Below are 13319 nucleotides of genomic sequence, written 5' to 3'. Positions count from 1 at the left end.
CCTAATATCACTGACAATAGCTAAGCAATCACATGGACTCTCTCTCTCAAGTTCCTGGAATATAGTTCAGCTAGTCCTAGCAACTTGAACTCAGTGAGACAGCTAAGTACTCTGATCTCCTCACTTACCTTCAATTTCAACTCCCTGTTAATTATTTTTGTTCTATCCTTCCCAGTCCAAAGTTCATTCTACTTGGCAGAGAAAACAGAAGCAAAATAAAAGTTAAATGCGTAGTCCAGCCTGCTCATCTTTACATAATGTCATCCCAATTATCCTGAAGAATGGTTGATCCCTTTTGAGTATGCTTTTTTTTCTTCTCCAACTGCTAAATTCCTTTTTTGTTCTTAATTATTCATTAGTAGCCTTAGTGCAGTCAAAGCTTTTTTGGACTCTGATAATAATTTCATCGCACTAGAATTCAAATCAGAATGTCAGTTAGAAGGAAACTTAGAATCCACCTAATCTACTTGAAGTACCTACCTAAACAAGAATCATCTCCACAATATGAAATTAGGAGATTCTGCGATATTAAATTAAATTATAGAGGAATAATGATTTTTGTTGGTGGTTTCAAGCAGAAAAATAACATTTCAATAATACATAATATTTTTATAAGATTATCATTAGCTCAGAACAACTATGTCATTTGAAAGAATGGAAGATAGAGTTTGACACCAATTTTACAGAAGAACTGAAAATATATGAGATTTTTCTAAATTCTTATGTAATATCAAAGACTTCTGACTCAGCCCCATAAACAGTTTCAATAATGTTAGATATATAAATCCTGTTAATATTAAATAACAGGACAGGAAAATAAATGCTGAGGTTAGTTTCAATATAGAATACCATTATTTAGAGCAGGGCTTCTTATGCGACCTCTTAAGGGATTGCAACCCACAGTCTAAGAAGCTCTGATTAGAGGACTCAGGCTTGAATTACAGTTTTGCCAATTATATACATGTGTCAGATTGACAAATCACTTAACTTCTCTGGGGCTCAAGTTCCTCATCAGGACAATTAGGAAACTCACTAGTATCAGTATCTGGTCACTTTCTCCAGTAAATCCACAGTTTACATCTTAAGATTCTAAGAACCTGGCTCAGGAGTAGGGAACCTTTTTCTGTTAAAGGCCATTTGGGTATTTATGACATCATTCATGAGCCATACAAAATTATCGACTTATAGAACTCAAGCAGTGGGAGGCAGTTGTTCCTAGCTTTCAGTTTATCTTCATCTGCATTTAATTATGTAAATGACTTTGCAGGCCTTATGCAAGGTTCCTGACTCCTGTCCTAGGTGATATCTATTCCAACACAATTCTGCTGGGCTGAAAAGGAAGAAAATAGCTCAAAATAATATATATTCAGGAAAGTACTATAGCATGAGTTGAAATGTCATAACTTCAAACAAGGCCAAAAAAATCATTTTAAGAATGCACTAAAAAGTAGCTTCAAAACACGTGTCATGGATATGATGTGCTGCAATAGTAAGATAGCTCTATTTGATCAAAAATTCCAGGTTAAAGATGAATCAAATGACCAGAAAGGAAAAAGGAAGTGTCCAAAAAAGGACAAGTTAAGCAGGTAATACCTACAAATTAAATAACTATATTCATTTTATTCACAGTAGTAAGAAAAGGGTTTTTGCATCAATCTATACTTACAGAAACAAACTAATCACAACTAACAATGACATTATCAGATATGAAAGACAGTAATGTAATTTTATAATATAACTGTCAATAGGATGATTTCACATTGGGCAATGTGAGCTGTTACTTCATATATTATATCTGAAGTGTTTTGATGAGGGGAAATGTGACCATATGCAAATGAAACAAACATATACACATAACATGGCTGATGTTACTGATATGTTTTAAAATCAGGCCAATCACAATTTTTATATCTGAGTAAAACAACATTTGAAAACACAGCAGAATCCTAATTCTTTTCAGTTTGGTGCTATTTTGTCTAAAAGAGTTCTTAACTTGGTTATTAGAGATAATTTGCAAGAAATTTCTTCACAAGTTTTAACAGTTTATCATAAATTAGGGTTTCAGCCTTAACCTTGAAAGATAAGGCAAACTGTTTATTCCAACTATACTTTATTAAGTACGCTTCACATATGAGGTCAATTGGCTATTCCAACTATATTTTACAAAGATCATGCACTAGGATTAAATAAAATTATTTCTGGCATGTTTGCATCTCAAAAGCAATCTCAAAACATGAATTTAATTTTATATTTAATTTTATGAAATTCTCAAAAAAATTACTAGCCTTTACATTTTTAATGCATTCATTATCAAATTACTCCACTGTCTGAATTGTCATGAAAGTGTTTAGCTTAAGTGATTCAAAAAATCAGCAGTCAGTTAATAAGCATTCATTAAGGGCTTATGTTGCATAATGCTAACATTGAGATAAGTTCTAGGATATAAAGAAAGGTAAAAACAAAGTCCTTGCCTTGCATTTCATTATTCATTATTCATTAGGATGCATTTCAAGAGCTGGAAATGATCTTAGAGATCCAGTGCTGACCCTATATTTTTGAACTGTTGGTGTCTGATAATTGCCAACTGATTATATACTTTAATTCTGCCCCTCTAAAGATGGGCAAATTAGAATGCAGAGAGATTAAGTGATTTATCCAAGGCATAATAAAAACCAGCATAAAAATTAAGGTACAGTGGCCTCTAACAACATCCTAATTGGGGATTTTCTTTTTAGTCAAAGGAACTACAGAACTAGCAATGACAAAAAGCAATCAGTAGATTAACAACCCCCTGCCCCCCAAATCATCTCTTAATAACCGGCAATGGATGATTTAGAAACCTTGTTTCTTGTCTTCTAAGTAGTTTACTGCTTACTAGTATTTGATCTGAGAAATGAACAAAGGATAAGGGAGGAAATTAATGTCAAAATGTCTTTGATATTTACCAAAATGTTTGATTTTGTAGAAGAAGAGGTTAAAACTAATGACAGTGCTTGGATTTTAAAATATTTCAAATAAGCTAAATTCAGATTCAAATGTATATATGCCTTCTCAAACACATTTTCTGACCATTTTCTTACTTGTGTTTACATGAACAATTGAGAATTAGATGTATTAATTAGGGCAGAATCACTGACAAGAATTTTTAAAAAGTAACTGAATCTCAGGCTTTATCTTATTACATAATGAGTCATTTTTTGGAAGTTGAATTACAAAAGTAATAAACACTTTTGATATAAAAAGTTTCAAAATTTCTAAGAATATCTAAAAAAAGCTAACTCCTTCTCAATCTCAGTCCCAAAAGCAGGAACTATTAAGCTGATGTGGAACCGAAATTTCAAAATATCACTATCTGAAAAGTAAGCTTTAATTAAATTCCTGGATATAATCAAGATTATAAAGAGTATTATTTAGTAAATAACCAAGTTAGCAGAATTTCTTACCCGTTCTGTCATATGACTCATGACATGTATGTGCAATTTCTGCTCCAAGTTGTAAATAATGCCCAGCTTTATCCTTTCTGGAACCATCTGCTCCTAAAGCAAACATTCCTCCAGCAAAGCAGGTCAAATGACCCATCTTCCTTTCCAAATGTCCATTCTTCCATTCTCCAATAAATGTTAGACCTCCATTGGATGTTCTAATAAGATGTTTTTCTATGGCCTGTAAAATGAATAATTTTTGAGATTCTAAAAAAAAATTATCATTCAAATCAATTCCATACAAAAACCAGCAATAATGACACAAGTTCAGATACAGTCTATTAGGGGAGTTATCATGTACAAATAAGACAATTCCTGCCTTCATTAAAGTTATAGAATATTAGATGGTTGAAAATACATAGATAATTATGAAACAAAAAGACATGATAAATGTATTAGAAAAGGTACAACAAAATAATATGTGAGTCACAAAGGGGAAGTGTGTAATCACCAGGGAATCTCAAGGAAAGCTTCATTTAAAAAATTGGGAGTTGAGCTGAACTTTAGAGGATGAACAAGTAAAACAAAGTAAGAAGACATTCCAGGCACAGTAACATCATGAGAAAAAACAAGGAAGTGGAAAAGGAGAGGCGTGTTTGAAGAGCAAAAAATACTTCAGTATGGGAAAAGGAAAACTGAATGGAAAAGACTTTGAACTTTGAGAGGTATAGTATGCAGTCAATGAAAGATCTGAACAAAAGAGTGATTTATCACTTAGAAGATTAGTTGGGCAAGAAGAAAATTTATTGGAGGGGAAGGGGAAGATATAGGAGGAAAGCCCTTTTGGAAAGCTATTACAATTGTCTAAGTGGGCGAGAATGAGGGATTAAATTGGGATTGTGACAGTGGAAATAAAGAAGAAAAAATGGAGAGAAGGGAAAACATAAGAGGAAGAAACAAATGATCTCACTGTTTATAAATTATTTAAACATGAGCAGTAAAAGAGAAAGAATTCAAATATAAATCCTAAGAGTTTATCCCCTGGAGAATAGGTAGAATGAAATCACAAGGAGAGCTGGTGCCAGGGAGGGAGAAGCATGGTTTGGCTCATGTGGTATTTATTGCCCCAAAACAGATAAATGAAGCCACGGGCCCAAAAGAGAACAATGAAGGAAAAGATGCAGAAAAAGGAGGATGTGAAAAGAACCTATGAAAACAGAGCTGGATTTGAAGGTGGGAGGACCATGGTCAGGTCTTGGCTCTGGAGCTTTGAACACGTTTCCTCCGATCATGAGAGGCTTAGATCATTTCAAGTCAGAAGCTTCACACCTCAAGAAAACATCTCATTCAGATCTCCCTTAATTAGAAATTATGGGAGTAGGCAGTTTAAAAAAAAAAAATCAGCCAAAATTAATCTAAGGTTCTGTACAGTGTTGAGATTCTATAAAATGTGTGGATAATTTCTCAAGAAAGAAATATAAATACAACAAGTAAGCAGAGTAACAAATGACACACTATTTGATATGAAAATTGTTAAAAGAGAAATGAAATAATTTATGAAACCATGCACTTACTTCTCAGATCATGGCTTTGAACTGCTTATCAATGAAGAAATCAAAGCTTTAGTCATATGAAAAAAATGCCCAATCTTATTGATTAGAGAAATGCAAACTAAAACAAGTTTGAGGTATTATCTCATACCCTTCAGATTGGCTAAAATGATAGGTGAAAATGACAAATATTGGAGGGGATCTAGAAAAATTGAGACACCAATACATTGGTCATGGAACTGTGAACTGACTTACGCAGTTTGAAGAGCAATCTGGAATTATGCCAGTTATAAAATTTGTATAACCTTTGACTTAGCAATACTACTGTTAGGTCTTTTTTTCCAAGATGATCAGGACAAAAAAAAAAAAAAAAAAAGAATCTATATGTTCTAAAATATTTATAGCAGTTCTTTCTACAGTGGCAAAGATTTGGAAATTGAGAGAATGCTCATCAATTGGGGAATGGCTGAATAAGTTGTGACATATGATTGTGATGGAATATTTTTGTGCTGTAATGAAATGCTGAGCAGGCTGATTTTAGAAAAATATGGAAAAACACGTATGAAACAATGCAGTGTGAGCAAAAACCAAGAGAATACTATATACACTGAGAGCAATATTATTCAAAGAATAATGATGATAGTATTCTTAGTATTATAAATACTTAAATCAACAGGGTGAGAGGAGTAAAAATATCTCATTAAAAAGTGCTATTATTTTAGAATGCTAAAGGTAAACAGAGTGGTAATAATCACCTCAATTGCATCATCATACATCTTCCTTGCCTCAATATCTGTTTTATCTGACATCAACCATGCTTTCAGTAAATATTCATAAAAACTGTCTCCTAGCCCACCAACTGATGTATGATCTGTAATAAAAAAGAAAAAAGGAGGTTAACATCAGAACAAAAAAAAAGAAATGTGTACAATTTTCTATTTATCACTTACATTTATCAAAGACCAACAATAACGCTACATTTTTCTCGGCATCCCTTCATTTAACACTGATTTTATATTACAAACTAATTTTGTAAGAAATCTGTCGGTTCTCTACAAATGGTCTTTCTAGTTACATGTACAGAAATCCTTTTCCTGTCGTCACAGAAGGCACAGTCTTGGTTATGGTTTCTAAAGCAATTTTTGTTCCATTCCATAAAATTAAGTAAACCCTTCCCACAGTTTAAAAAGCAAATTCAATAAATAGGAATATAATTATCTCAAGGACTAGTTCTACTGATGCCAATAATCACAAAAAGTTTATTCTCTTGATACCAATGTATTTTTAATCTAAGGAGTGATATTTATGCACAAAAAATTTTTAAAAATTACCACACACACGCACTCCAATTCCTTTTCAAGCTAAAAATTCATCAATAGAATAGGCCTTTTTTCCTGTCTGTTGACTCTCCGGGTTTGCTTTCTGTATGCACACCGATGAACTTAATATTAGTATGGGTAAATCAAAACTGTTAGATGTAGGTTCCCAAATAAATCTCATATCCAAATAATTTCTGCTGATTCTCAAGGTAAAATAAACAATTTCCTGTGATTCTCAAGGAAAGAAAAGTCCTTACCAAGGATAACCTTTCTACTTCAAGTGACACCATTCCGCCACATCTCCAAAAGATTGCCTCTTCTATCATCCTCACTCTTTCACTTATTTTCAATCTTTTCCTCTCTGCTGGCTCATTCTCTCCAGCCTACAAACATATTTATCTCCCCTATCCTGAAAAAATAAAAGAAACCTCCTTTGATGTTTCTCTCCCCACTTCAATCCAACCCCTTCTCTACTTACAAAAGTGATTTTCCTAAAACTCCTGTCCAATCTTGTCATTCCCCTACTTAGTCAACCCCTGTGGCTCCCTGTCATTTCCAGAAGCAAATACAAACATTCTTTTTAACATTGCAAGCCCTTCCTAACTCAACCCCTCCTACCTTTCTTCTTATACCTTACTTCCCTTCATGTACTCTCTGATTCAGTAACACTGGCCTCCTGGTTCTTGGCTCTGGACATTTCCTATAGTCAGATCACTATCCCCCCTCTTCTATTCCAACTAATGACCTTCCTGGCTTCCTTTAAGTCCCAATCCCTTTTAATTCCTCAGGCTCCTCTTTGTTAATAATTTCCTTTTAAACTTGTATATAGTTTGCAGTTTGCCTCTCCTGTTAGATTTTAAACTCTTTGCTACAAGATCTCTTGGAACCAAGTGGAGAGAGAGGCCTCTGAGCTAACTGGGCTATATTGAAGGACACAATAAAAGTTCAGATCTTTTATCAGCTGGCTGTGATCTTGGTGTAATTAATTATTTATTTCAACTGAGACTAAGATTGCCTCCAGAAAACCTCTCCGAGAAACCTGCTTTCTCTCAGAGAGAACACTTATTTTAAAGAACAAAAACACCAATACCTAATACTTGCCTTGTTTCTTTCTGGCAGCTTGAAATATTTTTTCCTTGGCCTGGGAGCTCTGAAATTTGGCTTTAATATTCCTGGGAATTTTCATTTTGGGATCTTTTTAGGAAGAGATCAGTGGATTCTTTCCATTTCTGTTTTACCCTGTGATTCTGGAGTATTAAGGCAGTTTTCTCTGACAATTTCTTGAAAATGATGTCTAAGTTCTTTTTCTGATTATAGCTTTTATATAGGACAATATTTCTTAAATTACCTCTCCATGATCTAATTTTCAGGTCAGCTATTTTTTTGTTTTGTTTTGTTTTTTTAGGTAACTTTTTCTTTCTTTCTTTTTTTAATTATAGCTTTTATTGACAAAACATAGGGCTGGGTAATTTTTCAACACTGACCCTTGCAAAAACTTCTGTTGAAACTTTTCCCCTCTTTCCCTCCAAGCCCTCCCCTAGATGGCAGGTGTTCCCATACATGTTAAATACAATATATGCATACATATTTATACAGTTATTTTGCCGCACAAGAAAAATCAGATTTAGAAAGAAGGTAAAAATAACCTGAGAAGAAGAAGAAAAATAAAAATACAAGCAAACAATAACAGAAAGAGCAGAAATGCTATGTTGTGGTCCACACTCATTTCCCAGTGTTCTTTCGCTGGGTGTAGCTGGTTCTGTTCATTACTGATTAATTGAAACTGATTTGGAGACTCTCATTGTTGAAGATAGCCACTTCCATCAGAATTGATCCTCATATAGTATTGTTGTTCAAGTGTATAATGATCTCCTGATTCTGTTCATTTCACTTAGCATCAGCTCATATAAGTCTCCCCAGGCCTCTCTGTATTCATCCTGCTGGTCATTTCTTACAGAACAATATTCCCTAACATTCATATATCACAATGTACTCAGCCATTCTCCAATTGATGGGCATCCATCAGTTTCTAGCCACCACGAAAAGGTCAGTTATTTTTTTCGATGAGATAGTTTACTTTATGGGCCAGAACTTGAAACAAGGTACTAAGTCAGTTGATAGAGACAATAGTTATCTAATGTAGCATGGTGCTTAACAGTTCTCTAGTTCAGTACATGTACTTAGCACTTATAGTAGTTCTACAAGATTCACACCTTTGATAAGAGAGCATATATAAGCTAGGAGCCTCTGTCAGGATTCAGTCGGGGAGATTCAGAAGCCAGAGAAAGCAGGTGGGAGTTCAAGCTCTCAGAACCAAGGCCAGATTGAAAGGCTCTCCAGAAAGCTGCCTAGCCCCAGGAAGGAGATAATAAAGGATCTGGGCTATAAGAAAGTTAGCCGAGCCCCAAGTGAAGGAGACAAGACTTTGGAGGAGACTTTATTTGGATTTTAAAGAATTTGGACTTTAATCCCTGGCTGCACTTGTGGTGATTATTGAACTGAAACAAGGCTGCCTCTAGAGACCCCAAGAAAACCCCAACAAGAAAATATTACATTTTAGAGAGAATATTACACATTTTGTTCTTTTTTTCCTTCATTCTTTTGATTTTACTTTACTGTTCTCCTTGATGTCTCATAAAATTGTTAGCTTCTACTTGTCCAATTCTAACTTCTAAGGAATTTTTGTACTTTCTCCATTTGGCCAATTCTGCTTTTCAAAGTATTCTTCACTTCATTGGGTTTTTGCTCCTTTTGACCATTTCCTATTTTGACTAATATCTATTCAGTATTTTTTGGGCCTTTTTTACCCAAGCTGTTGACTTTTTCATGATTTTCTTACAAGACTCTCATTTCTCTTCCCATTTTTTCCCCCCCTTCTCTTTAATTTGATTTGTAAAATCCTTTTGAGCACTTCCGTACCTGAGCCTCATTCATATTTTTGAGGCTTTGGATGTAGCAGTTTTGACTTTGTTATCTTCTTCTAAATTTGCACTTTTGATCTTCTCTGTCACCCTAATAATTTTCTATGGTCAGAATCTTTTTTCTGTTGTTTGCTCATTTTTTTTTTTCTTTCTATTTCTTGACTTTTAACTAAAGTTGGATTCCACTTCCAGACTACAGATAGTATGGAGGAGATAGTTCCAAACTTCGAGAGTTTTTGTGCAGCTGTTTCTGAGATAATTCTGGAAACCTAAAAATTTTTGGTTCTTCTTTCTGAATGCTACGATCTAAGGAGAGGTATGTTTACTCCTCTCCCAGCCTGTGTGCTCATCTGTGAGTGATCACAAGCACTCTTTTCTACTCTGTGACCAGAGTCCCTGCTCCCCAAGGACTACAAGCTCTGGTATGCTAGTATTCTTTCTTGCTCTGTGACTGAGACTCAGGAATGCTACTCAATTCCAAGTACGAACAAATGTTAAAGAGTCCTGCTCCTGGTGCCAGCAAAGGAACCTCTGTAATTTCCTTCTGATGCACTCTCTAGCCCATTTATCATCTGCAGACTGAGATCTGGAGACTGTCACTGTCACCCCTGATTCAGTAGACTCCAAAGCCAACTACTTGTTTGCTGGGGTGAGACCTATGAAGGGTTGTGTTTCTTCTTCACTCACTGGCAATACAGTTTTTCTGCTTACATTCCAAGTTGTTTCAGCCTAGAAAATTGTTTGGGTGTTTTGTCACTCTAGAATTTGTTTGGAGACATTATTTAAAGGTTTTTAGAAGAGCTTTGCAGATATCTAAGGCAAGTCCCTTCATTACCATGCCGACTACCTTCTCCATCCCCACTGATATCTCTTTCATAAAATACTGTCAATACTGCAAAGGGCTTCTAAATTATCTTGCTTTAGGCACTCAGATGTTATTAAAATCAGAAAAAAAAACAAATTCAAGTTATAAGATATTCATAAAAGATGGTAACAAATGCAGGTATCATCAACACATGTGCTCTTATTTGCTAAGGGCCCTTAGAAGAAATTGTCAATAGTATGGTGTTCTATTAGAACAGAAAATGAAAGAATAGAATGTAAACAGAATGTGGAGTCTGTGGCCAGATGTTGGATAAGTAAAATGGCAACAATGGAGAAAGAGAGGGATTCACAGGAAGGAGGAAAGCAAAAGATAAATAGGATAGGAATTCTATATAAGTTTGGAAGACAATAAACAAACCAGTTCCCAAGCTTTATGCAACAATAAAAAATTTGTCTCCTAAAACAATATTCTGGAGACACAAAGACAGAAAACAACAGAATCCCTGAAATTTAAGAGCTTAGTTAAGATGTACTAGGATGAGAAATCACATTTATACAAATAAGTATGATACAAGGTCAGTTTAAATAAGAGGCAAAGGAAAGATTCCCCAAAACCAATATAGGACAGTTTCAAAAGTGAGAATACTTTTTTGAGTGTTCTAAAAGCTAAAGGGGTTTGCTAAAGAGTTTAACAGAAAATGAGCAACATAAGAGTTAAAATGTTGGCCAGAGCTGAAATGCGAACAACCATGAATACTTGACTAAGAAGCTTGAATTTTATCTTCTAAGGCAATGGATGAATCAATTAAGCAATCCAAAAACATTTCTTAAATGCCTATGGGACAGCTAGGTGGTGCAGTGGATAAAATAAGTAAATTCAAATCCAGTCTCACTCTGTAGCTGACCAAAACACTTTCTCTGCCTCAGTTTTCACCACTATAAAATAGGGATGATAATAATAGCATTTATTTCTTAGGCTTTTTGTGAACATGAAGTGTGTCGTTTATTAAGTACTTAGCACAATACCTGGCACAGAATAGTGAAGTGAGCAGAACCAGGAAACCATTGTACATGGAAACAGCAAGATTATACAATTATCAATTCTGATGGACATGGCTCTTTTCAACAATGAGGTGATTCCGGCCAGTTCCAATGGTCTTATGATGAAGAGAACAATCTGCACCCAGAGAGAACTGTGGAGACTGAGTGTTGATCACTACATAGTATTTTCACTCTTTTTGTTACTATTTACTTGCATTTTGTTTTTTCTCATTTTTTTTTCCCTTTTAATCTGATTTTTCTTGTGCAGCATAATCATTGTGGAGATATGTATAGAAGAATTATACATGTTTACTATTTATTGTATTACCTGCTGTCTGGGGGAAAAGAGTGTAGAGAAAAGAAAGAAAAAAATTTCGAACACAAGGTTTTGTAAGGGTACAACTATCTTTGCATTTAAAGCTGTTGTTTTAAAAAAAAAAAAAAAAAAAAAAGATATGGCAAGGTATTGTGCCTTGAAGTGAGATCCAAGCCAAGCAAAGAAAAGAAAGAAAATTGACTGAAGATGAAAATGAACTGAACCAAGAGGATATTGATACATAGGTCCAACAATATTGTAAAGTAAAGAAGAGTAAATACTATTCTTGGTAATAAAATAATTTAAGACAATTCCAAAGGACTAATAACAAAGCATAATATCTAAGAACTGATATTATCTGAATATAGACTGAAACATGGAACTTTTCAATTTCATTCTTTCAATCTTTTTTTTTTTTAAATACGGTCTTCTTGTACAAAATGACTAATATGGAAATGTTTTACCTAATTGCACATGTATAATCTATATCTGATTGCTTACCATTTCAGGGAGAGGTAAGGGAGGGATAGAATTTGAAACCAAAAACTTAAAAAAAAAGTTTTAATATATAACTGGAAGAAAAAATTAAATGTTATATTAAAAAAAAAAAAACCCTGGTTGATCAAGCAAGAACTAAGGAATTCAAAATTAAAATGGAAAAGGTTGGAAGAAATACTGCAAATAAAGAATCAAAGAATTTGGTTGGTATGGAATGTTAGGAAGAGGGAAGATCCAAAGAGGACTCAAGTTTCAAAGCTGGGTGAAAAAGACCAATGACAGAAATAAAGATGTCAAACTAGATATTTAGTGGTGGATGAGTTTTAGCTTCCAATTGGAAGTGGTCAGCGTGTACTTAGAAACGAAAGAGTGAAGTTTAAGAAAGATATGAGGATTGGACATAAAAGTGCAGTTTTAAACTAATAAAGCTTAAGACTCTTGGGACACACTGTGCAGATGGATTTGGGGAACAATCTTAAAAGAGCTATTTTTTGAAATCATGAGAATTAAGAATCTTAGATAAGAAGGGACCTCGAAGGACATCTAGTGCTATCATTTCTATTGTCATGGTTACTGTTTTTTAGATTAAGAATATACTATCCTTCCCTAAATTCAAATTCAAAAAAAAAAAGGGGGGGGGGGAGCTTTTAAATCTGTGTGTCAAGTCTTTCAAACCATAGAATACTGAATGTTATATGCAAATACCAAAATCTAAATAGCAATAAAGGCAAATAAAAGCCAAAATTTTAAAGAGAGGAACTATTCCCTAAATATATCAGGAGACCATTAAAAAATTAGATCTGCCACTGATCAAAATTCTCATTCTTGAAATTCTTAGCTGATTTGTATACTTTTTAAATCACCTTGTTTGTAGGAACCATAAGTCCCTTTAACAGCATGTATTCCTTCAAAAGCAATATATGAAACTGAGGGAAGAAAACAAGAAAAGTCTCAACTATAGAAAAGAAAAGTTAATCAGAGGCATCATCTTCTCTAAGAACTCATTTTTATCAACGCCACATAGCTCTAATGACACAATTCATTCCACAACTTCCACTTTGCACTTAGGCAAACATGTACACTGATCAAATTGTAATTACTGATTTTCTCATGGTATCCATGTTTATGTTTCTATGAGTATTTATTCTATCCTGGTGCAAGAATCTAGGGTTTTTGAAGTTATAGAATAAAGTATTCTATACAGGTCCACTTAACACTTACTGATAACTACATGTCTATACTAATATAATAGACTATTCTACAAACCATTCTCTCCCCTAACTCCTCCACCCACAACAAACTGAGCGCTTTCGTGCTAATACTAAAACAAAGTTTTGAATTAATCACGCTATTTTTCATTTACATGGAAATATTGCCGGGTTGAAGTCAGAGCAATCTCAACCCTGTATACATAAATATAAAAGGCA

General features: G+C 34.1%; 1 protein-coding gene across 1 annotated transcript in view; it reads right to left on the bottom strand.

Moving 5' to 3' along the window:
- The window catches only part of MAN1A2 (mannosidase alpha class 1A member 2), a 196494-nt gene that overhangs the window by 28435 nt on the left and 154740 nt on the right, over positions 1-13319 (bottom strand). Inside the window, exons 9-10 of the mRNA XM_031967376.1 lie at positions 5728-5843; positions 3444-3663 (exon numbers count right to left, since the gene is read on the bottom strand). Coding sequence (XP_031823236.1) covers positions 3444-3663; positions 5728-5843 — 336 coding nt within the window. The remainder of the gene's footprint in view (positions 1-3443; positions 3664-5727; positions 5844-13319) is intronic.

The sequence above is a fragment of the Sarcophilus harrisii genome, chromosome 4, assembly GCF_902635505.1.
Source record: "Sarcophilus harrisii chromosome 4, mSarHar1.11, whole genome shotgun sequence".
NCBI classification, from domain to species: domain Eukaryota; kingdom Metazoa; phylum Chordata; class Mammalia; order Dasyuromorphia; family Dasyuridae; genus Sarcophilus; species Sarcophilus harrisii.
The sequence above is the reverse complement of the archived record's forward strand: the minus strand, read 5'-3'. Positions and strand labels throughout refer to the sequence as shown.